Raw genomic sequence first — 26,803 nt, 5'->3', positions numbered from 1 at the left:
CTGTCAAAGAGCCGAGACCACTAAGAGCCCTCTGCACAGTGTTACAGCGTCTAGGTTACAAAGAAATCCAGTAGATCCACATGGTTAAATGAGTAAGTGACCCAACCCCTAAACCTGTTCAGAAAGGGACCGTAGCAGGATATTAAACTGATTTTGTGGATGAGAAACTGAAAAAGGACCAGAGCTGTGGTCCTGCCAGGCCTTACACAACTTCTCAGTGCTACTAATGTGTCATTCAAAGTCAGCTGGACTGTTCCAGTAACACAGCTAAGCCACATGGGTAAATATTTGAAGGATTAAGGCCCAAGTGATTAGCTTCTTGATCCAGCAGGCTACACCATTTCAAGTGCATAAGGAGTCCCATCAAAAGCAGTGGATTTTTGTCTTTAGGAAAGAGAACAACTGCAGTTAATGTTAGAGCAGGCAGTGAAGTCAGTCCTATTCACACACACCAAGAGCTTGCCACCTGCCTGCCTCAGAGATTCAGGGTGGGAATTTCAAAAGCATCAAAGGCCCAGTTCATGCTGAAAATCAGTTGATTCAGAGGCTTAAACACACATGTTAAGCAGAAACAAGGGCTTTTGAAAATTCAGCTCAGAAGTGCTATTGTTCCCCTTTCTCAATGTCTTCTTGCTAGCCAGCAACTATCCTCCATCCAGTTTCCTTTGAGGACTTAGCTGCTCTCTCCACCTCACAGCAATACAAGGTCCAGGCTGATGTACTGCCTTCCCTGCTTGCAAGCTATTAGGACTGAGAGCCTCTACCTGTTGACACAGCACTTGCCTGTTCAGCAACCTTACTATATTCCTGTAACTCCGCCACAGCTTTCGGGGAGGTTTGTGCTTACACAGAGAAATACTACTAAAAGTCTTGCCCCCTGAAGCCCATTCCAAGGCTGGCAACTGCTTTCCTTCCTGCAAGCAGCATACATCACTGTGATTTAAGTAGTGCTGAGAGTTGGTCAGTTCCTGTGCCTGCCTGCATTATGTTGGTAAGAGTATTTAAAGTCTTCAGAGGAGGGAGAGGGGAAGATTACCGAAGTGGTATCAAATCCATCTGCACAGACTGAAAAGCAGTAAACCAGAAAGACTTTTCAACCCTCTATGGCTGAAACTCTGTTCTCCCCTTCAGAACAGCAGCTGGAAAAAAACATGCATTGTTTTGTAAGTTTATTACTAGTTTATGAGTGGTAGCCCATTCCTACCCGGTCCCAAAGAGATTGTTCTTAAACTTGGACACAAAAGCTTGGGTCTGTCCACTATGCAGACAGAGAGCACAACTGTGCCTTTTAACTGTTGCAGAAGCAGGTCCTGGAGACAGCTCTCTAACAGATACCACCTTTGTGAGTACAGAGCAGAGTGTGGGTTTCTATTCCTCACACGGGAAGATCTCAAGGAAAAGTCTGATAGCAGGACAAGACGATAGTTTGTGCGGAGGCACTAGGTAAGAAACTAAGGTGGGCATCTGAGATACTGTTAATGGAAAGGTGCTACCAACAGCTGATGAGGACAGAAAGTGAAAGGAAATTCAGGAAAAGAAGATGCTGAATTAAGAGATAAAACAATGTTGAAACCACCTAGACAGCCACGAGTAAGGGCAGTGACAACAGCTTTTGTAACAATGCAACTAGAGATGCCTTCTACTTGCTTAAGGCCCAGCCCAAAAGCTTGCTATGGGACAGCACTGCATGAACCGGACCGTTTCTCTTTGTGTATTTTGAGTTACACCAGAAGCTCAGAAAAAGTGAATGGTGTTTAGTGGGGGAAATTCTCCATCAGGCATTTCGCTTAAAGAAAACTTTTCAGTGTGGCTGACACTAGCTGCAGAGGTTTTCTGTTCCCAGGGTCACCAACATGGCCTTCTAGTTTTGGGGAAGAATGCATAACTGCCTTTGAGCTGGTGTGCATATTCACCATGCTCCAGCTTTATATCACAAAAATTCTGTCCCAGGGCTCTGAAACCTTGGTAACATGCAACCTTTTCAGACTGCTACTTCAGAATAATCCACCTATTCTAGGCAAGTACAGAGTCAGATAACAAAACTCACACTGCAATTGCTCTCTTTGTGTTGAAATCTTGTGCCATGCATAGCTCAGTGCTGAGAGCGTGCACCCCTCTCATATAAACTGAACTGCTTAGCAGGTTGTAAAGGTCCTGCTGCTGAAGGTTTGCTGAGAGAGCTACTGTCTATTTTTATTGTTTTAAGTATTAGTTGCATGTTGGTGTGTCTTTTTACTGAATGACCATGGTTACTCAATATACTGCTATGCAAAGTCAGTGCATTAATATGCACAGCATAACATAGTCACAATAGGCCAGATGTCAGAAGAGAATTACAAATGGTATTTTGACTCACACATGCACATCAGCAAGTTGGCAAAACCACCTGCTTTGTGCCTGCTAGCAGTTTCTGTGCTTAAAGAGAATTCAAGTCCTCTGGAGTAGGCTCCACTACCATTGCACTATAATGTGAATAAGGCAAATAATGACTTTCTTCAGCTTATGATCTATTGTAAAGATGGGACTCACACAGAGATCTCAAGGTATAACTGTCTCAAGAGAGAGGCAAAAAAAACATCTCTGCAGGAATTTTGTGCCAATGAAGATGGCCAATGAGGCAGTTCCCCAGTATGACTGCACAACAGCTGGATCAATCTTTTCTGCCCAGCAAGGCAGGATGCCATGGAAAACCATGCTGGAGAGGTGTTATGATACCAGCACAGGCAGAGCAGGCAGTGCAGAAGTAAACAGCTCTCTTGCCTCTTAGGGGTGTGTGCATCCTCAAAAACAGCCACATGGAGGCCATCACTGTACTGTTTCCAGTACACAACCATGTTTTGCTTAGCTGCTGCACTCACTGTTTTCATGGAAAGTCATCTAGGCATGTCACAAGAGCCACCTCCACTGCTTTTCCTTCCAGTCCCTTCTCCTCCCACACTTGCGATGTGTCCCTTGGCTGGATGTGGAAACATCTCTTGCTGCACCACCACTGCAGCCTTGTATATTCCTCCCTCAGTGTACGCCCTTCCTCCTTCCCAGTCACAATTCCACGGCATATTTGGGTCTCCCTACTCTGAAAAAGTTGAGGCTTTACTTTTCTCCAGTTCTAAGCTACAGAAGTATTTAATCTAGTGAGGATTCACTGCACCATGTGAAGTTGCACACTGGGTAATACTTAACCCCTGTTACTTGCAACTACCTGAATATGTGCCCCAGTTACACCGTCAGTCTGTCTGTCTGGTCGACTTTCTTGCAAGAGCAAGTAGACAAACCTGAGTAAATTCGTAAGGAAAATATCAAGTCTTCTCTCTGTTTTTCTCTTCTCAGTGCTCTACAGGTAATAGACTGAAATTCTTCCTTACAGAATAAACAACAGTTAGGGTATTGTCTTACAGCACAGCAGGAAATATCAGTTTGGCCTGTAAAGTCTCTTTGTATGGGATGCTGAACAAAGACTCTAGAAATTTGCTGGTGATAAATAAACAGGGTGATATTGTTTCCTATTCATATAATATGTCTTATATACCCATTTTTTGCTCCTGCTTTTCAGGACAAAAAGTCAAAACTTTGTGGGCAACAGAAAGCAAGTAAAACAACTTCATTCAATAAAAAAATGTTCCCTTTTTATTCCACTAATTTCTTTTTACAATACCTATCATTTGCCCCTATTTTGAAAGAAATAAAAAGCCTCTATTAAACTAGAAAGAGTCTTCCCCTTAATTAATTGATCCTCTAACAGTTTCTCCCTGCTAAATAAAAGTCAACATTTTCTGCAGTTTTGAAACTTCTACAGATTTCACTGCACTGGGGATATTACCAGGAAAATCTCAATATAGCTTGTAAAAAGCACTGGTTTTCACAAATGGAGGTTTCTAATCAGGAATTTGCCCCTTGAAAATCTGACTGAGGTCCCTCCTCATGGTTCTGCCCCAGATCCAGGACAGGGGCCCAGTAGATGGCCCCCTTTGACAAGATTCCGTTGAGCAGGTCCTCCAAAGCCCACTTCACTTCACCTCCCCAGCACCTTTATGCAATAGCGCCCAACACTGTCAGCTGACTATTGATTTTAAAAGGATTACACCAAGCTACATTCACCAACAGTGTAAAGCACATGTGAAAAAAAAGATGGGTAGTGTGCTGGCCTGCTTGCCTGGTGAGCTGGTAGTTCATAAACATCCTATTTGAACATCTGTGCTTTTCATTAGGAAAAGGAAAATTCTATCCATACTACACCGAATTCTACAGATTCTTCTTTTGCCAATAAAAGATTCGCATTGCCTGTACGAGTAAAGCTCTTTCTGCTGCTCTGCTTTTCTGCCAGAGTAAATACTATCTGTAGGGCTCCTTTACTGCATCAGCAATATCATATTTTATCAGCATTACCAGTCCCTCTTAAACTGAGACTTGTAAACTCTTACATCATTGAGGGATCTACTACTTCTCACAACCACAGGTAGCTCTAATCTCTCTCACTGAGCAGTTGCTAAAAGAAACAATTTTAGTCTCATGGGTCAAAGAGCAATTTCTAACCCCATAGGAAATAAGAGAATAAAGTGCTGTAGCAAATTCAGGAGTTGATCCTATGCCAGTGAAGTGAATATAAAGTCACCACTGCTATCAGTAAGATGGGACCAAGCATTTAAGTGTGATCTGTCAAGTACCACACTATTTCTGCATTCTAATGTAGAAAAAGCAAGTATTGTTAAGATGTGACCAACAGCCTGTTTCAAGTAATTCTGTATTTTTCTCCTCCACAGCTACTGCCCAATAGGGTAATATTTGCATAGATATGGGTGAGAAAATGCATTCTTTGCACTGGTTCATTTTTGACTTGGAACCTAAAACATTAAAGCACATATTTCACTGTCACTCTCATTTTTCTTGGAGCCAAAAAAGTAAGCAAGTAAGAAAAATTGGAGGTACTTTCCTACACTTTTAATGAGAAGCACCTCAAGTTTGGCAGGGGTGAAGTTCATTGGCATTAAATGCTGCTAATGGCTTCCTTAACTGGAAGCTACACTCCTACCCCAGCTGAGAATCTGACCTTAGTTCTGCTCAGGTCAAAAGGCACTGAGTGAGCTGATTTCACTCTCCCAGAGACTTTAACCAAAAATCATCACTCTGGACATGCTGTTTTCCATCTGTTTCTCTACCTCTAATTCTCCACTCACTCTGCTTACACCTGCAGAGGCAATTTAGCTCACTCTGGAGTTCCAAAAGGTGCCTGAGAACAGCCCATGTCCACGTGAAATGTCTCTAAATGGCTCAAAAATTAAATGTAGCTCTTAAGCAATGGCCTTCCGGGAATGCTGGCACCCTGGCATTCTGTACAGATATGCCATATGGATACAAAAAGTAGACAGGGATCTGATCCCAGGCAGAAACGTGTCCTGAATATGTTTTAGTCATATCAAAGCCAGTTTGTTTATGTAAGTCGAGCTACTGGGACTACTTTCCTAATCCCTCAGCAGTCCTTGCCCAAATATTTAAATACCCCAAATTCCCAACTCGATTTCCAGACGTTTTTTAGAACTTTGTTCTGTCTGTCTCCCTAGAGAGGTGTTGAGGAAAGAAACTGGTCATATGGCAACAAAACTGAAGCAGAGGAGACAACTGTTGACAAAGTGGCTATGGGATGCTACGTCTTCCTTCCACCCTCCTCTGGACCCAAGATGTCACTAAGATAGCAAGTCTAAGTATTTGAACATCATTTTCCAAAGCCTGGCATCAGCACCATGGGTAAAGAAGCTTGCAAACAGCTCCCACAACTCTTGAGATACCTTCCCTCTTCATGCTGCCCCACCTCACCTTAGTTTTCATCATCCCTTTTGTCGTGCTTTCCTTTCCCTTAGGAGCCCTGGAGGTGGGAATTTCTTATTTATAGAACTCCTAACTTCCTGACCTGCTTTCAACACTTTCTGGAAAGAAGCCTTCTTCCCTCTACCAAACTAAGGAATATTGTAGCAATTAGTTATTTATTTATTGGTACATTTACACTGTTCTGTCATCAATTCCTTACAACAACTACTCTATTCATGACAAGCCTGAATTTAAGAGGCACTGAGCTCTTGCTGCCTGGTGGAGTTTGCTGGTAGGCAGAAAGGGAATGGAAAGTGGCAGTGGCTGTTTGGGGCAGGTTGAAATCACAGTCCTGGATGCTGAATCATGTGGCTTCCCTTTACTGATTTTTAGCTCCTTGGGGCCAAATGCATCTCATTTGTTCTCCACGCATTTGCAGTGCTTCACTTATCACCACGGCACAGAGATACAGATAGCTATCTCCAGTGATTACAGGGAAATTTGCCATGGAAATCCAAATAAATAAATAAATAAATAAGTTCTCTCTCAACAATACTGGAAAGATAAGGTTATAGAACTCCTAGCTCAGTTACAACATAAAGAGGACATAATAATTCAGTTGTTTTCAAGGCTACTTCTCCACATCTTGTAAAACAGAGCGATGTCTTGTGACTGGCATCAGATGAGATGTGATGAAAGTTGCTGAAATGACAATCCTGGAAAATTAAATCCTCTTTCATCCACAGTAGATGATCAGCAGTGGCAGCAGTCCTGGGCTGCACTGTTCATTCATGTAAGTTAGTTCTCCAAGGAGAAAACACAGTCACCACTGTTTTTAAAGCTTCATCTATGCCTCTCTGCAAAAATGCAACCTGCTTTTGCCACTTTTTACAACAGTTCAGGGATGATTTGGCAGCACAATCAGAACTGAGCAAAACTCTTGCAATGTATTCATTGTTCTTGAGAGTTTATTACACAAACAGTAACTATTTTTTAGGACCTTACTATGAAAAACAGAGCAAATTGAAGGTGTCATTTAACGACCTTCACAGATGCCTGATCACTGAGAAAGAGAAAAGGCAATTTTAAGTTACCTTCCATCCATGTCCTTTTTGTCTTCGTTTTAAGCAGCTATCTGACTTAAAAGAAGCTTGCCACCACAGGACCACTAAAGTCTCAACAGTCCTGTGAGACAGCAAAAACTATTATTTCCTCTTACAGGTAACAGACTGGGGTACGAAGAGATGACTACATCTCTCCAAGGTCACACAGCAAATGCACAGCACAGTAGGGAACATCACCTAAGTCTGTAGAGCCCTCAGACATTATTTTACCCTCTGCGTATCTTTCCCATCAAACAAAAGATAGTCTGGGTGCCGAAACTCAACTACAGCTCTTGGGCCCCTACAGCAGCACCTGGAATGCTCCAGCACTTCTCTGCCTCTCAGTCCTGCACACAGAGAAGAGCAGAGAGCCGCTGCTCACCTGGTGGGTGCATGCTTCTGCTCCTCCTCTTCATCCGTATCGCTGCTGATAGTGATGACACTCACTGCGGGGCTCGGGGTGTCGGGAATGATTATTGTTTGCCGCTGCCGCTCCCGCGTGGTGCTGGTCGCCACATCGCCCCAGCTGCATGTGACAGAGGTGCTGCAGGCAGGGCTGTTGTGCACCATGGCACAGCGGGGTGGGGTGTTCTCCTTCACTCGTTTAGACCGCTGAGGCGAGCTGATGGACTGAGAGGACGACACTTCATAGGTGGATGCATTTCTGTGAAAGGGAAAGGTTGTTAGCTGGTTAAAACCTGGTTTGCTTAAGATACCCATTGCCATGGCTTTGGATTCCTGATCTCTGACTCAGTGGCACTGATTTATGGAGTGCAGGGAGCCTGAAAAATTAGTGGTCGCTTCTTCAACAGCCAGAGTGCCTACCATGACTTACCCATGTAATTGGCTGAGAAGTAGTTTCTTTTAGCAAACAAAATCTAGAAATTTCCAAATGAGAAATGCTGCCTCCCAGGAGTTTGCCCTGGAAGGTAGAGGTGAGTCACACAGCCCAGACATGCAAAACACAGGCAGGCACAGTTTGGCAGGCACTGCTCAAATGGTAATAACCTTCTCTTGTATCTCGCATGATGCATTGTGATGGGATTTTTGTTTCTGCCAGGAAAAGCTAAGGCAAAATTAGAATTTGTTGTTGAGACTGACAATCATTTATCAAGGGAAGTATTTTTCTTAGTTGAAAATTTAATTTTCTGTTTAAGATCTTTTCAATAAACATTTCCTGCCCAGTGCTTCATCTAGGATAGTGGAGTCTCATGGATGACAGCATGCAGATGGGAGGACATTTCATTCCCATGAGAGGCAGCAGATACAGCATGTATAAATCAGAAAGAAAATAACAATCTTTTTATTATGCAGTAGAAAAACATTCTCAAGTCCTGTTTTTTTGCCATTATTCCTACTTCAGTTTCCCTGACAGCTGGAAAGGGCCCAGTTGGATCAGGGATCTGAACACAGAACCTGTCCACCAATAGAAAAAGCACACTGAGTAAAGCCCATTTCACTCATTTCCCACATTTTCTCTCTTCCTTGTATTTCTTCTGCCTATTTTCAGATTCAAAAATGGAAAAAAAACCCCAAAGTTCTGGTTTTGTTCTGGCGTGAGACCCAAAAGCTTGGCCCCAAAGCTAACAAAAGGAATAGGCGGGAGCCATCAGAAGGAAGTCATTCTGGCCCTATCACACTATACCAACTTACACAGGGTCTTTTGCATAACAAATGGCTACACTGTAGCACTTGCAGTGTTTTTTGAATACCAATGAGCAGCATGGAGTAGCCTCTTCTCCAAAAGATTATGCTCCTCATTTGGCAACAAAAGCGTAGCCACAGAAATCCGCACCGCTCTGAACGTGTCCAGTTCCTCCTGGACACTGCCACCCTGCCCCTGGAGGGGGAAGGGAGAGGGGGGGCCCTGCACAGGCAGACTGGCTGCAACAGGCAGTCTCTTTTGCTGGCTTGCTGACATAGATTCCTCTCATCTATGAATGGACTAAGGCAGCTGGACTCCACCCAAAGTAAATGCAACATTACAGAGCAGAAAAAATGTGGAGGATTTAAATAGTGGCCTCTTAACTAGAGTCAAATTGGTTGTGAACTCAGAGCTTCTCTGGCCCCAGTCCATTCACCCAGGAAAACCACAAGCTTCTCTTTCTGCCACTGCACAAGCAGTGACCCATTTTGGTTCTCTCTCCTACACTGTTTTGTTTTGTTAGTTAAGAAATGTGCTAGTTTCACAGCCCAGAGGACTTTCTCCAGAACAGCTGCACTTAGCTCTTAAACAGCTTTGTCCTCTTAGGCAAGATTACAAGGCTGTGACAGGCACTGTGATCATCCTACCATTTGAATTGTGCCACATAACGCAGTATGAACCAAATTCCAACCTCCTCCTTGCAGAGCCAAATGGTCCTACTGAGAGCTGATAGATCTAAGGACTGCTTCTGTATGACATGTTCTTACAAAATGCTCCTGGTTTATCCTGCCATTGTAATAACAGGATGACCATGAGCCAGCAATTGTCTGAGAAGGCCAAAAGCACGCTAGGGTGTGTTAGAAGGGGTGTGGTGAGTAGGTCTCTAGAGGGTCCTTCCCCTCTACTCTGCCCTAGTGAGCCCACATCTGGAATACCACGTCCAGTTCTGGGCCATTCAATTTAAGAAGGACAGGGACCTACTAGAAAGAGGCCAGCACAGAGCCACAAAGATGATAGAGTGGAACATCTCCCTTGTCAGGAATGGCTGAGAGAGCTAGGTTCCTTTAGCTTGGAGGAGCCTGAGGAGTGACTCAATGCTTACAAACATGTGAAGGGCAAGTGTCGGGAGGATGGAGCCAGGCTCTTCTCACTGCTGTCCAGTGACAGGACAAGGGGCAACAGGTGCAAGCTGCAGTACAGGAGGTTCCATGTGAACATAAGGAACAGGCTGCTCAGAGAGGTTGTGGTGTCTCCTTCTCCAGAAACATTCAATACCTGCCTGGAAGAGTTCCCGTGTTACCTACTCTAGGTGATCCTGCTCTGGCAGGGAGGGATTAGACTGGATGATCTTTCAAGGTCCTGTCCAATCCTTAATATTCTGTGATCCTTTGACAAAAATGACAGTGAGGGTATTTGTTGCTAATGCACAATGCTAAAGACAAGCCAATCACCTATGCTAGGAGCTAGAGAGCTTGAAGGTGGCATAAAGCCACACCAGTCCTTGAATCTGAATGGCATTAGAGCTTGGAAGATAGGTTATCATCCCATTGCTTTTGAAAGGGCAGACCTTGTGTGCATGCATCAGGCACATGTTCCTGAAGATGTGTTTCCCTGGAGGTGCACCACCCTGTGGAAATGCAGATGCTGCACCTCAGGAGTGCTCCGAGATGACATGTGAAGATCAGGCGTGGCAACTGGCCATCGCACCACAGCGATCTGAGAGTACAGTTATGGTGACTACAAGGCCTCAGGTAATCACAGCAGCATAACGAGTTGCACAAACAGGGCCTGAGTTTCCCATCCTTCAGCCACTACCTCCTGCACAAAATGATGCTCAGTGGGTATAAAACATGCCTGACTAGCTCTTACCATCTGCTCTCCTGACCTGCATATAGAAAAGGTGAAACAGCAGAGTCCAGTCACAAAAAGCATGATCTAATCACTCGTGGGCCATGGAACAAACTTCAGTTAGCCTCACAGACAACAGTGAGTATCACCCTGGTCAGCACTGCAGGGCTGCGCTGAGAACACCCCAGGCATGGACACCTGCCTCAACAAGGGCAGTGTCAGGAGCCAGGGACACTCACCGAGCTGCTGACTGGTGCTGCTTACTCTTCCTGGTGGAGGTGGTGGCAGGTGGCTGGCGCATGACGTGAGCGACACCCACGTTGACAGGCTGGGCTGCGGGGAGCGTGACGTGGCTGGCCAGGAGCGCGGGCTGCTGCATGATGGGGTTGTAGTGGCTGCCGTGCGCGTGGGTGTTCCTGCAAAGCGGGGAGACAGGCACGCCTTCAGAATGCAACCCACGGCTCTTCAGCAGGCTCCTTCACAGGCTCCCCCCACCTTCACTGGGGCATCCTCCTCCAGGGCCTGTTGGGCTCCCAGTCCCCCCAGAAAAGAGAATTTCCCCCAGGGAGCTAAAACCAGCAGCATGGACAAGGCACTGCACCTCGAGGATGGGGAACAGAAAAGCTGCCCATAGCTCTCAGACAAGGAGTTTGCGGTTGCAGCCTCTGCCCTTCTCCCTCTGGCTAAGCAGCCTTGTGAAACTGTGTCCCCCCCACCCCAGATCTTCTCATGATTCCTCCAGCACTGGTGGGTACTTCAGAGAACCACCAAGCACTTCCATTTACCTCCAGTCTGCCAGCGGTTGGGTGCCTGCCATGGACTCTGGGATGACGGTTGCATGCTGTACAGAAGTGTGGGTGGCTACCCCAGTCAGCTGCTGCCAGGCAGGAGGGAGCAGGATCTGCTGAGTACCGCTAGGCCATGCTTGCTGTCAGACAGAGGGAAAACAGCTTCTTAACAAGAGGCCTAATAAACGGAGTGTGAGTGGTGATGCATGCTCAACTCTAGCTCCTAATTAATGATCAGGGTCAAACTAGGTAGTTCTCACCACTTTTCAGTCATAGATTACAAATGCTGTTAGGAAACCAGAATGAGAGCAGTACAAGTTATCAGTGTAGAGAGCACAAAGGAGGGGGAAAAAAAGATCTCTGCTCTCCCTGTGTTTTAGATTAAATGGAATGGGAGGTATCAAAACCAGTTGGCATTTCAACCCAAACATCAAGCTCTTTAGCACCTTTCAATTCTGAATTCTCTAGATCACCTAGGTAGTATGGTCCCATTGTTATTTTCCCCCTCCTAAAGACAATTTTCCTTCCCACCCCAGCAAGACCTAAAGGACTTCAGGAACTTGAAGGAACTGAAGAATTTTGTCAAAGATCAGAAAAGAGAACAAGGGACTGCAAGGTTTTTGTGAGGATGCAGAGCAGATCCATGCATGGCGCTTGTCCTGTCCTTGTGCTCTCTGGCTTTTCCTGAGCAGGTACTCCTCTTGTAAGAGTGGAAGTCTCTGCTCTGTGAGTTGAGCCGTTGCTCTGCTATGCAATCATCCCTCCAGCTGCACTGCCCCAGGCATGACTTAGGTCGTCCTGCTCCAGTGACTCCACACACACTAGTCAGATGATTGTTTTTTTGACTTGGGATACTTTCTCTGTTATGTGCTGCCTGAAGGCAGCTCTGGCAGCTTCTCACTGCCTGGGCTGGGGAATGCAGGTTTACCAGCTCAGGCCCTCCTTAATCCCAGCTGCCACTCCTATATTAGATCTGTACTGTATTATCTCACAGCTATGAGGACACTAAATCGTAGAGGGGAGGCTTCATCCAGAAATGCATTTGTCCCCACCTCCAGTGTTACAAGAGTCCTGTTAAGTGTTCCCATCATCCTCTCCTACCCCTCAGTCAAAAAAAGCCAACACCCCACAAGAAAAACACCTTTTCCCAATTCTGCCCCAAAGTTTGACAGTCTTGTCATTTTCCATGCTGCAGAGTTAGATGAAAAGGATGCTACGGTGAGGCTTCTCAGCAACACTTGCAAAGGATGGACAGTCACAGGGATCCTAAGAGCTCTTCATCTAAGGAGCCACAACCATAGACTGAAGCAGCTCAGAGCAGGTAGGAGGAAGAGGCCAAGACACATAAAGATCAGGGAGGAAAAAAGCTTATCTTTTCTTTTATTTTTTTTCTCTTCCCCAGCTTTGATTTAAAAGAGACTAAACTACTCTTGCAGTCAGTCACAGGAGACTACCTGGATTTACTTGCAGAGAAAACTGCTTTCCCCCTTTTCAGAAACAGAACTGAACAAATTTAAGCTCCTTTCCTGGTTGCAGTGCATAAATTTAGATGCAGTGTCAGGGTCCAGGCACGAATTCCTCACTTATTAGGTAAGGACCACTGAATCATTTAATCTGCAGATAAGACTTGTCTAGGCTGATCCACTCGCACAGTGCACTGTGCCTGCACACGGGAGCCTTGTGCCGGCAGCTGCAGCCTGCTCTCGATTATTGCACTGCTGCGAAGTTGCGAAGCCATGGCAGAGTGCCGTGCTGGCCCTTGCCTCTGGGAGGTGGGGGGACTCCTGGTGCAACAGAGCTCCTGCTTCATAGGTAGAGCAAGGACAACTAATGGAATAAACGTGTTTGTTCTAAAAGCCAGTGGCAGGACATCTGTGGGAAGAAACGTTGTTGGGAAGGAGTTAAAAGGAGAGAAACATAAAGAATTCAGGGCATTACCCAAGGACAGGGGACAGTTTTGGGTCACATCATGGAACTCTGCCAGAAAACTGTACAGCTTTGTCTCTTTTGATATCTGAAGCTGCTGAAAAGATCAGTCTCCTTTCACTCATCTCTGTGCATACAGTGTGTGGACCACACTTGCTTGAGAGAGTGAAAATAGACCCAAAGAAGTTACAAATAAATTACTTTTGCCACTGGCTCTGCATCTTGCAGGCTGCTTGCTCTGCCTAGCTTCAAGCCACAGGCTGTAGACTCACAGCTGCCCACAATGGCACTCAAAACCCGTCAACTGCCTCTGCTCTGGGTCTCTTCAAGTCCTGGAGCTCCTTCCTCTGTCCCTGCTCTGGGACTGCTGGTTTTGTACAACACACAGGAAGAGCTGGCTGCTGGCTGCACTGAGATGCATTAAGCCTCAGCCAACCTGATGAAAGCAAGAACAGCAATCTGCAATGTGCACTGGGCAGAGAGAAGGGTTGATGGCACTGCACAGTGCTGGGAGCACAAGGAATGGCATCATGCCTCATGAGGGGAACAAGTAAGGCAAAGCAGAAAGACAGAAGTGGGCTCTAGAGGCGCTGCCTCTCTGCCGGAGATAGTCCCTCTAGCAGTTGGGGCAACTGTGTGGTCTGGTCTGAGGAGCATTAGATAAGCAACTGTGCACGAGAGGAACAGCTCTCTGCTGAGAGAGAGACAAGCAGCCGCTCAGAGATCAGATGTGACTACAAAGCATTACAAAGAAGCTGTGCTTTTCCATTCAGGAAACTGGAATTGGGTACAGATTTGTCAGGCCAGCTGCTCAGTCCAAACCAAGGGAGGCCCACAGACAGCAGATGCCACCAGCATCAATCAGAGCGCCTTGCCATCGGAGTGGCAGCTAACATTTCCCATTGCGTGAAGCAGACAGATACATCAAGAGGCAAACTGTCTCTCGTTTATTAAATCAAGAATTAAAAATCTATGCAAGTGAGGAGTGTTTCTCCAGAACTGCTTCATTTCCCTTGTGGAAGCAACAGTGAACAACATGTCAGTAGAAAGTACAAGAAGGGCAGCCCATGAAATGGGAGTTCATGTAGCAGGGGCAGCAGAGAAATTGTTAGCAAAACTCTTCCTTAAATGTTCCCTCCTTCCCACAGACTGCATGATGACCTTTAACAAGGCCACCTTGAACAGAAAGGAGCTGAAGGTCCTGAGATACTTCAGGATCCTGCTGCCTTTGGGATGTTTCAGGCCTGATCCTCACACACCTACCTTCAAGCCCCACAAAACAGCACACCCCAGGTGGCCTGGCAGAATGACAGGGGTATGCAAAGCTGTCATCTCCTTCCCCCACTGTACAAGTAATGGGTACCTGCAATCTCGCTCTGCCACTATTTTTGTTTCTCCTGCCTCTTAGGCTCTCCTTTCCTACCAAACAGAAGAAATGGCCCGTGTTGGTTATTAACGCAGGCTGCAGCAGAGAGAGGTTCAATGTTTCAGGTAGCCCTCTAACAAAAACCAAGGCACATTAGCTAAAGGAAAACACTCAGGTTGCACGGTGTGCTCCAATCAATCTTCACCTGATAAGTGCAGCCAGCAGCTGGCAAAGAAAGGCAACTGCACCAAGAATCTTACCCCAGCCATGCAACACACAAGCATAAATCCAAAGTCTGCTGGTACCTCTCTGTGTATGACCACATTGGCATTAATGAAGGGATGGCAGATCAACCAATTCTGAGTCATAGGCATGTATTTTTGACTTGTAGATCATCTTTGCCAGGCTGCACAAGTTAATGGTAAGTATGCTAGGCACTTAATGGTTTTGGTTTTTTTCTGCCAGAAACATGTTTGATATTGGCAGAGGCAACTTGGCACCACCTGAAAACCAGCAGGGGCAGATCCACTGGAGCAAACACAAGAACTTCTCCATGAGGATGTGCACATGACTGGTGGTACCAATTCCCAATTGAATTTTTCCTGGGAGGAGCTACATTTTTTCTGTGAGCATACTTTGGACGACTGTGCCAAAAAGTGCTGCTGACAAGGAGTGCCCCATCCCTCTGGTCCCTAACTCTCTCATGACTTAAGAGCAGAGGGGCAGCTCATAAAGCAGAGGGATAAAAACCTGAAATCATGAAGGATAGTTTTAAGTTCACCTGCACAACTCCTGGCCACAAACTAACACTGAGATCTACAATTCAGGAGAATGCAGGGCAGTTATTTCTGGTTCCTCCTCAGCAGAGGCTTGACACAGATTCCCCTGAGGCTTCCCACTGATTCCAGTGGAGAAGCAGAAGGAAAGAAGGTCTTTCCAGAGACTTTTGCAACTTTGACACAGCCTTTGAGTTGAAACATGAAAGGTTTTGAGATTTCCAAGTAAGCTAGAGACCCTTATATAGCTACTTAAGTGCCCGAACTGCACCATAGAAGGCCCTCAGAGAAAGTTACTCTTTTCAGTCTTAAAGAGCTAAACAACACAAAAAAATACCTGTGCGAGGAGTCCTGGCTGGATTTGAAGAGGCTGAGCCCCAGGAGCCTGAGTGACAATAGGAACGGCATTCTCCATCCGAACTGAATACCCAGCATGCTTTGAAGGGGAGGCTTGCAACCCTGTTCCACCAACACAGAAGGTACAGCGTTAGCCATCAACAGCACTGCTGGGAACAGAGGTCTGGTTTCCAGAGGCACCTGAAGGCACTCACTGATGTCCACTAAAACTGCAGTGTTCAGGCTCTTAAAGAGTCTTGTGTATTCTACTTCAGTCCAGAGATGTCCATCAAGTGTTTATAAATGAGATACATGTATAAGGGTGCAGAAATGCTCAAAGATGTTGTGAGACCAGGTTCATAATTTTAGAGCATAAAAAATGCATGAGAAACATCTCAATACAGTGTATACAGGAAGTAAAGGAGGAGAGGAGCGATAATGCCCTCTCTTCCCCAGTATTCTCCAGTTTGACAACAGAGAATTGTCCTTGCCAGCCAAAAGCCATCACTATGTAAGAATGGTCTCTTTAGACCAAAGTGGGACAGTGGGATGGGACAGCCTTGATGGGGCTAGGTGATTTTCTGTTGTGCAACTTTTCAGGACTCATATTTAAAAGACTCTGACTTGACCACGTAATCTGGCACATTCCAAACTCCAATCACTGCTGACTTTACCACAGATTAGTCTAACACAGCTGATGGAAGCTTCCCTCTCCACCACCTTAGTGCACGGCGCAGCTTGTGCTACCTTCTTTGCGTTAGAGCTTTTGCAAGACAGCAAGCAGAAGATGTTAGCTTACACATTCTAGCCATACCTTCCTGAAGTTAAACCCTTGAGATGCATTATAACTATGTAGAAGAGGTCTAGCTAAACTCCTGTAGTTCAAAAGAACTTCGATAATCTTGCAGAACGTATAAGAACTGCCTAGAGACTGCTGCACAGACAGGCTTGTAGAAATGAAAAGCAGAAGCTGCACCAGCTGAACTAAGGTCTATTTAAGACCACTTTCTACAGGCCTAGTTTTTCCAAATTGCTACAGCACATGAGTTCAAGAGGGGAAATGGCCTAATGTGATCATCACCTAAGTTGTCTTACAGTGGTACCTGTCACCAGAATACACAGGCAGAGCTGTTTGCAGCAGAGTTGGAGCTGAAGGAATTGTACTGATAAATGGTCACAAGCATCTGCTATGCAGACAAACCTTCATCTCCACCACTCCCTGCTGCATTCACCTGCTGAATCCTATTTTTAACAACTGAATAACTGAGAAGTCACAAACCCTTTATTTATGACTGATTTATTCTTGTAGAGCAAAGTCTTCATATTTAACAAAGTGAGGCAGAAGAGCCTTGAACTTGGTTTAGGCCCAACAAATATCACACAGTCTCTCCCAGACCCTCTTCTCAGTGCTTGCCCCATTGTTTCAGACCAGACACTTTGAACTCGTGATGCTGGAGATGCAAGATCCTTCACTGCTGCAAATACTTCCATCAGCACCAACTTCATTGCTCCGTTGCACTATGCCAGCAATTTTTCTGCCATATGATCTGCTCTAGGGAAGTTTGTTCCCAACAAAAGCTACATGAAACAGCAGTGGTGAGGGAGCAGCAACTGGCCAAGACCTGGCAAAGCTGTTTCTTACCTTGGAAGCCTGGAGGGCAGACAATGAGAGCTTGCTGGAAGGGGTCAGGCCGGGCACAGATCTGCGCTGTTCCTGTCTGCAGGGGCATGCTCCGCTGGGCCACCGCAGCCATGGACGCCGCTGAGGGCTGGTAGAGTGCAGATTGGTAATTTAGTATGGAGACCTCAGGGTTGGCTAAGGAAATAGTGGCACTGGAGGAGGTGGGAGCCAGGTTGGTGGTCTAAAGGAATGGTGGGAATTAAACAAAAACAAACAAAAAATGAGGGAGATGGGTACGTTGGAAGAAGCAAAACCCAAAACTAAAAATAAAAGAAGATAAAGTAAAGAAAAAACCAAAAATAAAAACCATCAAAATGAAACTGAAAAGAGGGCAGAACAGGACACTGAGGAGCAGAGAAGCAAGGGCAGCAACAGGGAAAGAAGCATGATTTGCCTGAGTAAACACAGTTGCACCATGCCACGGGACCTCTGGCCACTTGGTGCTGCTGTGTGCTGCTCAGAGACAACACGTTCTCCAAAGCCCAACTGTAGCCTTTTGTTACCCAACTGCCTCTGATTTGCAGCATGATGAAGATGGGTTCGGAAAATGCTATTGTCCCCTAACCACACTGTTTTGTCATCATGCACACAGCTCTAGAAGCAGCTCACATTTCTTAGGTAAAAGAAATTCAGCACGTTCATGTTCTACGAAGACTCACTGTGAGACAGAAAACTCATTCCAGTCTTTCCTCTACCTTGCATCTAAGACAGCTCATGTCTCTTGAATTAAGATTTGAATTTGAAGGAGGTAATGATAATACTTTCAAAGTCCAAACTTTACTTGGCTTGATTTTAAAATCTCTTAGAGCAAAAATTTCATCAGGGCATGCTGCAAGGTCACAAAAATCAGCCCAATGTCCTGCAAAACACCTGGAAATTTGAGGGTGACTTGTGTTTTATTTGGACAGACTCTGTAAGAGTTGCAGACAAACATTCCCTACAAAACCCTGCCACTGCTCTACAAAAATGTCTTTAGCATCCATGTCTAGGCAGCTAGGCTCTACTAGACCAGAGCCCACATTTCTTCTCCATCCAAATGTACGAGCATCACTGCTGGAGGTAAATCATGCACTTTCACATGGTGAATGGATGAACCCAGGATGAAGCTTTTATCAAGGCTGCAGGACGCAGGAGGCTAAGCAATTTTTGCTGACTGAGCTGCCACTGGGCCTAGGTAGGGTACCCATGCCACAGCCACAAGGAATGCAACAGTGAAACATTTCTTCCTCCTCCTCTCTTTGTGCAGAGGCAGAGATGTGCAATCAGGTTCCATGTGTAACACTCAGCAGCAATCATGGCAGCTCCTACACTCTGAATCTCAGGAGTCATAATTGGAAGGAGGCAATCCCTAGATATTTTGCAGAGAGGGAGCACCAGAGAGCCATGCTGTGGAGAACAGTGAAAAATTTAGAGCTTGTTCAAATTAAAACACTCTTCCTGGAAATGTTTCTACCACTTCTTCTAGCAAAACTGGAGATACTGGTTCTGCTCATAATGCACTCCCCTCATGAGAATTTGGACACTACCACAGATCTCTCCAGCCACCAACTGATCTTAACATCAAGTGAGTTGCAAGGCAATTAAGCAAATCTGCATTTCCTACTAGTGATTGTGGTACAAATGGTGTCTCTGCCCTGCAGCTAGGGCCCAGGGGAGCATGTAGCATGCATTTCTACAGTCAGCATCTCAGAAACAGCCAAAAAAGAGAGCCAGTGTTTGTAACTAATACCCTATTATGCCAAGCCATGACCTATCGCCGTCTGCATCTGCCAAATGCATTGTTCCAAAAGACCTTCTGTGATCACATGTATCAAGAACTGAGTCATGAAGTCTGGTTTTCTGTGTGACATAGGAACACCCTGTACATCTTCATCAAATACTTTATCTCTCTTGCTTTCCAAGTGCCGTTTCCACAACGCCACCTGCAATCTCTGGAGTGAATCTTGAGCAGCCTGTTCCAAAACTGCTTAAGAGACAGTAGCTATTTCTTGAGCTTCAGTCTCCTAGAGTGCTGTCCCTAAAGACTCTCCTTCCACTGTTGTAATACAGTACTGCAGTAAACAACTTAGCCTGCCAGTTGCGTAAAATCTGTCGGCTCAGCAACCCCTAACACTGGTGCATGTAAAACTAACATAAGAGTCCAAAGCGTAATTACAAAGCCAGAGCTCATGAATGCAGAGTGCAAGATAGCTGGAGTGGGGGTATGCACACAGGGTCCCCATGTCAGCTGTGGCACCTGGAGTAAAACCAGTGAGAGATAAGAATAAGCATTATCACTAAACTCTTCTGTCCCCTTGTCTGGCTACAGAAGGGTTTAAATTCTTTTTACTTCAATACCATCTGAAGAAACGCTGTAAGATCACAAACACTCCTGCCTGACCCAGGGAGTGCAGTCCTGCCCACTGCATTAGGGAACTAACGAGTTTTTCCCCATAGCAACTTCCCAAGTAAGCAGGATTTATCACCCTCAACAACAGCATAAACAATGAGGGCAACATTTCACCATCACACAAAATGCTGTTCGACTACTGCTTGCTTGAAGAAGAGAATGAGGGAGAGCAGAGGAAGGGGACTAAAAAGGTACCATCTTTTTGCAGGCATGTAAAATGGGATGCTACCCTGCTTTTCATCTTCTAGACCCTACTGACAGAAACATTCCAAGCACTTGCTGCTTCTGATCAGTGCCCATACCTGGTTATGGACTGTGTTCAGCTGGTTGTTAAAAGTCATGGTCAAGTTGGTCGATGTACTTGGGGCTACATGGGTGATGAATGGTGTCTTGCTCTGGTTCACTGTGTCATACATATTCACCCGTCGCTTGCAAATCTCCATGTTCTGGAAGCAGGACTTGACACTGTGTAAGGAAAGGGAGGAAAAGCAAGGGACAGAAAATCAACAAACCAACCGACACAGGTAACAGCTCATCACAGGGGTCCTCCATGAGGTCTCCAAACCCGGCTTAGCACTTTCTAGGCTCTTAAAGCCCTTTGCCATTTTATGCAGGTCTCTCTTAAATAGTGAGAGTCAGATTAATGAGGGCCAAATAGGTGTCAAGATGACAGCTGCTGCTCTGGGACTCCTCTGTGCCCCCATGGGTCTGAACACTGCCATGTAAGCCACAAAGAGCAAGCAAATTGGTTGCTCCTTAAGTGGCTGGGCAAGAACTACAAAGACTGAAAGAGGATGAGAGTAAGAAAGAAAGTTAGATACTGTAGGTTTTTTTCTGATGATTGAGCCTGAGTGGGAAGAACAACTCATGCTTTCTGCAGTAGTGTAAGCCTAAACATAGTTTTACAAGTCTTTTGCAAGGAAGAATTTTACTGTTCTTGGTCACTGAGACCACTGAGAAATGTTATGTGTTTCTTTTGAAAAGTAGTTCCCTGAGAGCTGAGTCCAGTCAAAACTGGACCTGCCTGGTGAAGCAGTTCTGCAGATGTTTATCCTAAAGCACAGAAGTTGTCCTCTTGCAGTCAGTGGTGCAATTCATATCACAAAAGGTTATGCCAAATCAGATTCATCAGCATCTCTATGGAATCAGGTTCTAGGGTTATCTCAGACTGAGAATTAGATCTCTGGAGGGAAAGATTAGTTTCTTCCTCTATACAGACTTGCCTTTAAATGTTATTAATACAGCAATGGAACTCTTGGAAGTAGCATATTTTGTATCTCCAGTAAAGGAGATGAAGTCTCTGCATTATAAGAGTGCTCTAGGTGTCTAGTCACATGAAAATGTCAGTATTTCATTTTTATAATTGGGATACCAAAGAGTACAGAGGTTTAGGAAGTAACAACAGAGCTACCCTGTGCAAATTATATTTTAAATAAAAACCTGTTTTCCCAGGGTCTAAAGAACAATGCAGGTTTTCCATAATTGTTTTACAAATGTGATCTCAGTATCTGAAACACAACCCAAAAAATGTATAAAGGCATTTGTTTCAGTTTCATCATCCCAATCCAGAAGAACAGAAAATCTAAGCAGTAAAAATCAGTGGTAGCTGTAAAAAAAAAAAAAAAGAGCTCTATGTATAATTTCTTTTGCAATTATCCTGCTCAATGTTCCCTATCTGTTAGAGGAAGGGGAAATTTTTAAGAAATAAATAAGATGTCCCTTCAAAAGGAACAAAGTCATATGATCCCTAGGGCTGGTCAGGAAGAGGATCTAGACCTTTTTATCCCTACCTTGTCTCTTATTCACATAGGCATGTGGATAGATATGTCCTCTCCTACAGGTAATATCTTGGTAAGTGGATGTGTGCCATCAACACTTGTTGACAAGACAGGCTCAGAACACTGTGCATAGCTGCGCATTATGTGCATTCATTTAAAGAACTACGAAGTCTCTCTAAGCCACAGCACACTCATAAAAATCAAACCTTTATCAAATAAATGCAGAAAATGACTGGATCACATTTTTCCAGTCAAGTATGACTATAATTCTCCCTCTGTAAAGCAGAGGGCACTGGGAAGAGTATGTATTTTGTAAACAGTAAATTGTGTGTGTTACCAAATGGTTTTACATAATAAGGTGTAATTTCTACTGATGTAATACTGTATTCCCTGTCTCTACTTTAAAAAATAAGGAGAGGGAGGGGGAAGCAGCAAGGACAAAATAAACCAACAAGGACTGCTCAACAATTTAAGAGTGAGGCAGTTAAATATGTGAAATGGGGGGCTAAACTGGCTTTGCTGTTTGCTCAGAACTAAAACAACCCCCCTCAGGTTGCTCCAACTTGCAGCCTGTCTGAAGCCTGCCACAGTGGAGATTTCTTCCAGAAGCTGCATCTTCCATATATTCTCACTCTGCTTCCTGATTTACTTTCAAGAGAGATTACAACTCCCTGCATCTCTCAAAGCTTTGAAGTTTCTATTCTCGAAACCACAGGAAATCACAGACAAAATTTCCATCAACTTGCCATGCTGGTTACAGCTTATTGCTCTCTTTACCAGTCACCACTTCCAATGCAGAGAGGCTGCACAGGGTTATGCAGCCGGCTGGCACAGCATTTAGTATTCAGAGATCTGATGCTGAATTTTTTATTTGGGTAAAATCCTCACTGCTGTTAGCCTCAATGATATTTTCAGTACCTTTCTAGGGCTTTGCCTGGGCAGCCACAAGTGAGTACTTCAAAAATGAAGATGCAGTTATGGTCTGTTGTATTAGAAGAAAGATTTCTGATGGCAGTGCCATTTCAGATGCCACAAGTCTCCCATCTTACACAGTAAGAAGGTCTGTTGAATATTAAAGGACTTTATGATGCTCACATTGTTAGAAAATAGTCTTTTTTTAGTTGATGAATATTATTATATGGAACTTATTCTCTCTGTTTAGTGTAATAACCTTCCATTGTTTTCATTACATGTACCACTATTTACTTACAGGCAACGATGCTCAAAGGTGTCCGTGCAGGGTAAGACTGGGTTTACAGAGATCATGCACTCTCTACATTCTGCCAATCACCTGTTCTTATCTTGTGATAAATGTAACAAAAAGGCAACTACATTTCCTTACAGAGGGAAAGCTACCTTAAATGAACCAGAAATACCACAGGTAAGAGCACCCACACAAACATACTCTGTGGATTTTAAAGCAGTCCACTTTATTTTCATACCTGAGCTCCTCTCAATCTTTAAACACTCATGTGTATGGTACCAAACAAAGTACAGTGCTGTGCTGGTAAATGTTCTCTCAGTGAAGGGACAGCCTGCAAAAGGACCCTGAACTGCAAAGTGATGCAGAGCAGGATGGTCAAAGCTAGGTGTCCTGAAGGCTTTGGGAAACTCCCGCTCTGTGTATGCCTTCACTTGCACCTGCCTGGTCCCTGTGTGAAACGCCCAGGGGACAAGAGCAACGTGCGGGATACAGGTTTTCAGCTTTTTAAGCTGTTGTGTCCCATAATGCAGCCTTAGGAGAAGGGGGAGTCAGGCTTGAAGGCATGACACTTCTTCACCTCTCCACTGGGCAGTGGAGTCCATCTCCATTCCACAAATGTGTCAGCTGAGGTCAGAACATGGTGTTCAAGGTTACACAGCTGAAACGTGAACTCTTTGTCCTGCTTCCTGTGCCTGTAAACCAGCCTGATGCAGAAAAAAAGTTCACTTCAAAAACTAACAGCCCCAGATGGACCTCTGCAGGATGAGAAGCCTCTGGGAGAGGAAGGGTTGGCTCACCAAAGCAGCTAAGGTTGATAACTGCAGTAACAATCAGGACTATATTACTCTGAGATATACTGATGCATTCAGCACTAATTGCATAACTCTTCTGCATTTTAATGCAAACATCTGTAATTATCGAATATTTACATAATGAATGAAGCACACTCTGCAATGCTTTAAATACCAAGCACCTACAAAATGATTCTTGCAACCTTAAGAGTTGGCAACTATCTTTTTTTTTAAATCAAGAAAAATTACAACTTAAGGTTTAAACACCTTCATGTTCCTCAGACATGTGTGGTCTCCATCACAACCATCTCTCCTCTTCACCTTTCAGCTTAAAACCCAAGCAAGATGAAAGCCACATACTGTGTGCTGTGAGGGAAATCGAGCAAGTGTGTCATGGTGACAAAAGGGTGGTTCAGAGTTTCAATGGGTGTTATCCTCTTGTCTGCATCTATCGTCAACATCTTCTTTAACAGATCTATGAACTCCCGCCGGTCCGCCTTCTCTACCAACATATCGCTCCCTTCCAAATCTGTTGTCATGTTCACCTGAAGGAGAAAGGACAAGGCAACAGAGCAGTCAGTCAGGTCTTCAGCAATCTGCGTTTACTCCCTGTTGGAGCACATCCATGCAAGTTAAAGGGTAGTTGCTGAAACCACACGGCAGACTCTGCAGTGGCTTGTGCATGTCAGACCTCTAGACAGACTGCTAAGTGTTCAGCTCACTTGGGTCAATGGCTAATGAAACACTTAGTCACCCTCCACTGAAGATGAACAGCTTCCATGTGGTAGCAGGCAAGCTCTGATAATCAGTATATTTATCATATAAAGCACTGAGCTATCAGATACTTAACTATTTGTCCTGTGAGCAAAAAAGATATAGAAAACAAATAAAGATTGTCAGGAGGTTTATATTCATGTGTCAGGTGCCAGAAAAAAAACCCAACCCCCTTTATGTTAATCCATCCATTTAGACAGTCCTCCATTTCTGTGTATTTGCTTGCAAAAGCTACAAAGTCCAGGCTTTCCCAGCAATAACTCCAGTCCTGTGCTAGTCTTCTGCACTCTTTGTTTGCTAGTGCAAACTCCAGTCACAGGAGTGGTTACGCTAGAATTAACTTCCACACCTACACAGAACCAAAACTGAGTTAGTACTCCCCGTTCCTCAGGGCAGTCAAATTTTAGAGATCAGGTGCTCCTGCACCCATGGTGACTATTTCCAATGTCACTGCTTTACAGATGGAAATACTAAAGGGCACAGAAGTTAGAGACTTGCCAGCTGGTGAACAGAGGAGCACTGAGAGACGAGAGTGAGTACATGGTTCTAACAGTCAGAGATGTGACTTAGCCATTTTCCAAGGCTGATTTACTGCAGCACATTCAGCCCATGTGCAGTTTTCCCTACAAAGCAGCACACAATGAGCTGATTTGGAAGGCATCATTCTGATATTTCTCAGCAGCTGGCACAAGAATAGGACACGCAGAGAAATCATGTAGTTCCCCTTTGTTAGCACTGCATGAAAGCACTTGGAGCAGTCTTGCTTGATGCTCACCAATCTCTTACCTGTGCCATATCATCCAAACAGTTGAAAATATACTTCCGTGCTTCTTTCGACTTAATCCCCGTCTCTGCCTCATGATCATCCGGTGTCTGCTCAAAACAAGAGACCATCATTGACTAGAACTGCCCTGCAATCAGCTACGGGTTATGTACCACTTCTAGCTGTATCTTATCCTGCCCTCATCAGAGACCTCTGTGTCCCTCTTGCCTAGGTCACATTTACACTATCTCCACTGTGGTTATATGGCAGCTTTTGTGTCACAAGGTGATTTATCTCTTCTTTTTCATTCAGAAGGTACTCCCAAGGCTGGTGTGAGTACCAAAGGTTTCTTACGCCCACCTCATCATGAGGCTTAGCATCCCATTCTTATAGCCAGAAGCACAGTGGCCTCTGTCCTCAGCTAAACAGGCTGGTACAAGAGACTCAGGGCTCACCTGCATTACTAGCAGTTTTGATTTTTGGAATTAAAATGTTTTACTTTCTCTTCTCCGTCCCCAAGGTGTTAGATATTGGAGCAAAGTCTGCCTGGGGCATGTTTCATTTGAACTACAAATCAGTCCACTGGATACTTAAAAGAAGTATTTCCAGATCAATTCCAGACTTAAATTTCCCACAAAGCAGTGCCAAGCAGGTGGGCTAAGGGCTGCAGACTTTGGGGATGGCAGTCTTACCTGGGGCTACACCCAATGTCCGTGCTGCAGTGCAAAAAGCAGAGACCTAGGCTCTGAGGTGATCTGAATGTATCCTCACTTCCAACCAACAATTCAAGGTAAAAGAAACAAAGGAACACATTCCTACCTTTAGCCTCCACAAAGGATATGGTGAGTCTGTATCCCTGTTGAAAAACCTCGTAGTCTTTGTCCCTGCACTTAACAAATACTCTGCTGGCAAGCCCTGCGTCTGTGAAATATAGCGAATCTGTAAGAAAAAGAGAGGTCACTGTTCATCCTGTGAAGATCTCTGGAGATCTTTCTTGAAGGAGGGCAAAAGGATTTAAAACAATAGAGAAAGGAAAGAGAGAGGCAGCTTAGCAGGTAGTTAAGACTTCACAAAAAAACCCAACAGCGCAAGGAATGAGAGGAAATACAATTCCTATCCAGCATTCCTCCATTTACCACATACATTACTGGAAACTCACTCTTAAGGTACATTCCCACAAAACCTATGGACAAAGGAAGGAAAGTCCCTAGGTTTTAGAGGTCAAAGATGATGACTCACACAGTGATTTCAATAGGGTGTTTCACCATTTTGCACCTTTTTATGTCATGCTTTCTTCTCCAGGAGGCAATTTCAACAACCTGGTATTTGTGCAGGAACTCTGGCTATTTTTACCCCAAGCTGAGCACACAGCACAGCCTCTCCTAGGAGCAGTCGAATATACAAATTGCACAACTATGAAGAGAGCTCATCTTTGAACTTCAGTGAAACACACACTCAAACTGACATCCTCACAGTACGTGAGCTACTTCATCTCTATTGCTTACATGTCTTCATTTGTTATTTGGGTTACTCCCATGAGTATAACCTCACCAGCACTCACAGAGTGCTACATGCATGTTTCCAGGATCTCTGTCTTTAATTTATTAGTCAAAGGATGAAGGGTTTGTGACTACACAGAGATCTCACACGTGCCTAGGGTGCCACCCAAAACCTTAACTGTGGCATCTCTTGACTCCTGAATGTTTCTGCGTAATTGCTGTGAACTCTGCAAAGCTACTAAAATTAGTCATCTACTTTAGAAGAGACAGAGGGGTAAAAACAATTAAATAAAAGCAGAAAAAGCAGCCCTGGTTTCAAAGACTACCAAGCACTCAG

General features: G+C 44.7%; 1 protein-coding gene across 2 annotated transcripts in view; it reads right to left on the bottom strand.

The window, feature by feature from the left end:
- The window catches only part of HIPK2 (homeodomain interacting protein kinase 2), a 138,618-nt gene that overhangs the window by 16,576 nt on the left and 95,239 nt on the right, over nt 1-26,803 (bottom strand). Inside the window, exons 4-12 of one of the 2 annotated variants that reach the window (XM_064155471.1) lie at nt 25,787-25,906; nt 24,991-25,077; nt 23,791-23,975; nt 19,960-20,122; nt 17,230-17,449; nt 15,589-15,710; nt 11,181-11,323; nt 10,635-10,811; nt 7,285-7,566 (exon numbers count right to left, since the gene is read on the bottom strand). In XM_064155471.1, the coding sequence (XP_064011541.1) occupies nt 7,285-7,566; nt 10,635-10,811; nt 11,181-11,323; nt 15,589-15,710; nt 17,230-17,449; nt 19,960-20,122; nt 23,791-23,975; nt 24,991-25,077; nt 25,787-25,906 (1,499 nt within the window). The remainder of the gene's footprint in view (nt 1-7,284; nt 7,567-10,634; nt 10,812-11,180; nt 11,324-15,588; nt 15,711-17,229; nt 17,450-19,959; nt 20,123-23,790; nt 23,976-24,990; nt 25,078-25,786; nt 25,907-26,803) is intronic. The other variant, XM_064155472.1, reaches the window with a different exon arrangement.

This window comes from Pogoniulus pusillus, chromosome 15 (assembly GCF_015220805.1).
Source record: "Pogoniulus pusillus isolate bPogPus1 chromosome 15, bPogPus1.pri, whole genome shotgun sequence".
Lineage (NCBI taxonomy): Eukaryota > Metazoa > Chordata > Aves > Piciformes > Lybiidae > Pogoniulus > Pogoniulus pusillus.
This window is presented reverse-complemented; position numbering and strand designations above follow the sequence as displayed.